The sequence below is a fragment of the Nerophis ophidion genome, linkage group LG19 (genome assembly GCF_033978795.1).
Source record: "Nerophis ophidion isolate RoL-2023_Sa linkage group LG19, RoL_Noph_v1.0, whole genome shotgun sequence".
NCBI classification, from domain to species: domain Eukaryota; kingdom Metazoa; phylum Chordata; class Actinopteri; order Syngnathiformes; family Syngnathidae; genus Nerophis; species Nerophis ophidion.
Window position 1 is genome coordinate 41,117,090 of NC_084629.1, and position 5,000 is coordinate 41,122,089.

General features: G+C 37.2%; 1 protein-coding gene across 1 annotated transcript in view; it reads left to right on the forward strand.

Moving 5' to 3' along the window:
- LOC133538403 (acetylcholine receptor subunit alpha) overlaps positions 1–5,000 on the forward strand; it is a 42,371-nt gene that overhangs the window by 32,265 nt on the left and 5,106 nt on the right. The window contains exon 7 of the mRNA XM_061880008.1: positions 1,006–1,229. Within this exon, the coding sequence (XP_061735992.1) occupies positions 1,006–1,229 (224 nt within the window). The remainder of the gene's footprint in view (positions 1–1,005; positions 1,230–5,000) is intronic.

A 5,000-nucleotide genomic window follows, 5' to 3' on the forward strand; every position in this document is an offset into this window, starting at 1 on the left:
AATTTAAAAGGTTAAAAGGTATATGTGTTTAAAATCCTAAAACCATTTTTAAGATAGTTTTTTTTCTTTAAAATTGTCTTTCTGAAAGTTATAAGAAGCAAAGTAAAAAAAAATGAATTTATGTAAACAAGTGAAGACAAAGTCTTTAAAATATTTTCTGGGATTTTCAAATTCTGTTTGAGTTTTGTCTCTCTTAGAATTAAAAATGTCGATTAAAGCGAGACCAGCTTGCTAGTAAATAAATACAATTTAAAAAATAGAGGCATCTCACTGGTAAGTGCTGCTATTTGAGCTATTTTTAGAACAGGCCAGCGGGCGACTCATCTGGTCCTTACGGGCGACCCCTGGCCTAAAACGTAAACAACAATAAAACCTAAAACTGACGGATATATCTGAAGTTGATCTCGAGATTATTGTGCTAAAAGTAAACAGTCAAAAAAATATGATATTTATTTTTTAACACTTTAATGAGTGGGACACTTTTGGATCCCCAATTATTTTAGTGGGATTTGTTTTTAAGTGTCATTGCTAAAAAAAAAAATAATGAATCAAAATCCAAAATTAAGACTCCAATTATTATTAATCTCAAATATTCCACCTAAAAAAGTTATTGGGTGAAAATATTGCATATTTTGTGTTTTTTTCCATTTTTTTTTCCAATGTTGATGTAGAGATTTAAAACTTGCATAATAATAAAAATAATAATACTGAATAATGACAGATTTTAGAAACATTTTTGGACCAGGGATCATAACTGAGTGGAGGCCTAAATGTATATTTTGTATACATATATTGTATTACTTTTTAAAATAAAAATGATGAAAATGGCCCCCGCTTGCTTTGAATTTTCAGTGTGCGGTCCTCAGTGGAAAAAGTTTGGACACCCCTGAATTAAATCCATATAATAATAATTTTCACCTTTAGAAGCGGCCCTCAGGGGCCAAACATAAGTGTCCCTCAGTGAAAACCACCTTGACACCCCAATGAATTGTTCGTGCCCCCCAGGTGAGAAGATGACCCTCAGCATCTCCGTCCTGCTTTCCCTGACCGTCTTCCTGCTGGTCATCGTGGAGCTGATCCCCTCCACCTCCAGCGCGGTGCCGCTCATCGGGAAGTACATGCTCTTCACCATGGTCTTCGTCATCGCCTCCATCATCATCACCGTCATCGTCATCAACACCCACCACCGTTCCCCGAGCACCCACACCATGCCCGAGTGGGTGCGCAAGGTGAGCAGGAGACACATACACGGGGATCGAACTTTCCTATTGTGAGGCACACGCACTAACCCCTGTCCCGCCGTGATGGTTACATCACCGATGCTGCTTCTGAAGGAAGGGGGTGTAATTTCAGCAGCCCCAGTTAGACGCAATATATGATATTTCAGAAATGGAAGTCTGCTGAAACTCGCGATATCGCCCTGTCTCTGCTTTGTCTGCGTCACAGTACATGATGTTCAACCTTGGCAGTCTGGACACAAACACTGAAACGAGATGACTCGCAATCCAAAGATTGCAAGTTGTCCCTTTGACACGGATAGAAAAGTACAACTTTAGCACAATTGATAATAACTATAGCAACGGCCTTTAAGCATAAGAGTTAAGTAATAACTTGCGCATAATTATTCTAACAACCAGGCACCAAGCAGTGTGGGTGGGGAGCGTTTCCACAGAGTGTGAAATGTGGGTGTCAGGGACAGACGTGGAAGGAATTTTTTTTGATAAATCACATATATCAGATTGTAGCTGGGTTTATTTTGTTACCTTTCACATTCATATTTTGCTGTGTTGTGTTTGGCTTGATTGTAAAATATGTGGATGGAGAGGGGGTGTGATGTTCATATGTTGTCAATATTCAGTGTTTTATCCTTCATAGTTAATATTGTGAAATCCCACATTCTTTATTTTCATCAGAGGTGGGTAGAGTAGCCAGAAATTGTACTCAAGTAAGAGTACTGTTACTTTAGAGATGTATTACTCAAGTAAAAGTAAGGAGTAGTCATCCAAATATTTACTTGAGTAAAAGTAAAAAGTATGTTGTGAAAAAACTACTCAAGTACTGAGTAACTGATGAGTAACCTGATTACGGCAACAAATAATGCACAAAAACATAAAAATAGCAATGAGCAAATTCCGAGCCAGGAATATCTCTTAAGCAACTAAAACAATGATATATATTAAATAATAGTACATTAAAATAAAATGAAAAAATGGCACATTGAGTCACAATATCTTAACAGCACCATAGCCTCAGTAGGCATTCATTGATTTGATTGATTGATTGATTAAAACTTGTATTAGTAGATTGCACAGTACAGTACATATTCCCTACAATTGACCACTAAATGGTAACAACCCAATAAGTTTTTCAACGTTTATCGATTACTTAGTAAATGTATATAAATACACACACATATCATAAATACATATATATATATATATATATAAATATATATACATACATTTATATATACAGTATATAATTTATATTCATTTATTTTGCCGTTTTTGTTGACATGTTGAAGGTGTTTGAATGAATATACATGCATGTTTAACATATAGATTCCTATCTTTCATGAAGACAAGAATATAAGTTGGTGTATTACCTGATTGTGATGACTTGCATTGATTGGAATCAGACGTCAACGTTTTCAAATGGAGGAGAAAAAAAGTTCCTCTTTTCTGTCTAATACCACATGAAAGTCGTTGGTTTTTGGCATCTTATTTGTCCAGCTTCCATATTCGTTTTTATACACTTTACAAGAAATACATTGGCGGCAAACTCCGCTTATTTGCGCTGGCTTTCGGAGACTCTTATTTTGTTAGCGCAGGCGCGACGGAGCGGCGCTTTTATTGTGAAGACAGGAACTGTGCGATCAGTCTTTAGGCTTTTGACAGGAAGTACGGTTGAAATAAAAGTGTCTTTTTTCCTTTACACTTTTGATTGATTGATTGAAACTTTTATTAGTAGATTGCACAGTACAGTACATATTCCGTACAATTGACCACTAAATGGTAACACCCCAATAAGTTTGTCAACATGTTTAAGTCGGGTTTTACGTATCACGGTCATGTGACCGCCTGGCTCTGTTTGATTGGTCCAACGTCACCAGTGACTGCATTTGATTGGTGAAACGCAGGCATGCGCAGATCCTACTTTGAAGCTCTGTCATTAACCAAAACAAACATTAACAGATCGATTAAAAAAAAGTAGCGAGTAACGAGCTGAATGTAGATAAATGGAACGGAGTAAAAGTAGCATTTCTTCTCTATAAATATACTCAAGTAAAAGTATGTTGCATAAAAACTACTCTTAGAAGTACAATTTATCCCAAAACTTACTCAAGTAGATGTAACGGAGTAAATGTAGCGCGTTACTACCCACCTCTGATTTTCATGTACATTCTGGCAGTCATTCAGTAAAAAAAAAAAGTAAAATTCCATTCTGTCCGTCATAACGTTTTTAGCATTCAGACATTATTGTGAGGTTTTGTATTAGTGTTCCTAAAAATCAGATAAACCGGCCCCCAGGTACATTTTTCCGCTAAATTTGGGCCCTCGAGGCAAAATAATCGCCCCAGGCCTGCACTATGGTTATGATTATAGTTTATATTGAACATGCATACACTTACAATATTGTACATCACTTATTTCCAGTTTCTCATTACATGTCTGAAAAGGAGTAGGAAGAAGCAAAGCTTATTTAATCCTCCCCTTTTTCCACTTCAAATTAACAAGTACATAATAAATAAGGTCCTCGTGAATAAATAGCCAAATAAGCTGTGATTCACATAAAGCAGGGGAGTCAAACTCAAATACAAATACAAAATTTAAAACTGAACAAAGCCGCTGTTCGAGGTTGAACAAATTAATCCTTTAATAGGGACCCAAACAAGTTTACATTGAATATTGACCAAGCAAGGCTTATATAACTTTATAGTGACATAAAAATCGAATTTTAGATAATAATTAAAAAATATCAATGGCATATCAAATAAAATAAAAATGCAAATTGAATGCCTCTTTTCGGCGGCGGGTTTGAGTTAGGGCGGGGTTTGGTGTTAGCGGGGGTGTATAATGTAGCATCCCTGAAGAGTTAGTGATGCAAGGGGTTCTGGGTATTTATTCGGTTGTGTTTATGTTGTGTTACGGTGCGGATGGTCTCCCGAAATGTGTTTGTCATTCTTGTTTGCTGTGGGTTCACAGTGTGGCGTATATTTGTAACAGTGTTAAAGTTGTTTATACGGCCACCCTCAGTGTGACCTGTATGGCTGTTGAGCAAGTATGCCTTGCATACACTTGTGTGTGTGTATGAGCCCATATATTATGTGAGTGTTTTCCGGCACGCTGTTTGTATGAAGGAAAAGCGGACGTGGCGACATGTGGAGAACGCCAAAGGCTGTGCTTTAACGGCCCGCCCCCAATATTATTGTCCGGGTGGAAATCGGGAGAAATTCGGGAGGGGCACTGAACTTCGGGAGTCTCCCGGGAAAACCGGGAGGGTTGACGAGTATGAGTATTAGCGGTTTTACAGCGGCGGGCCAGCTCTAATGTTAACTTGATATTGCCTCAAGGGCCAAATGAAATTACACGGCGGGCCAAATTTGGCCCGCGGGCCAGAGTTTGACACCCATGACATAAAGAGAAGAATAGTTTTTCAAAAGGGTTCAAAATCCATCCATCCATTTCCTACCGCTTGTCCCTCTCGGTTGACGAGAATGATTCTTCTTTTAAACAATTTGAATTTGAACAGTTTCTTCAAGTGGTTCATATTCGTACTTAGTTTTGCTTCTCTGCTTAATTTGTTTCATAATTTGATTCCACATATGAAATACTAAAGGTCATATATGTGCAATAAAAGACAGTTTTAAGTTAAATTTTTGCTAAAAGTTCTATTTCTCCTCTTTTGTTGAGGAGAATTTAATGTTTTTGGGTCGCAGGTCATAGTTTGCTCCGTGCATAATTTTAACAGTATAATAATTTAATTACAATACTTTTGAT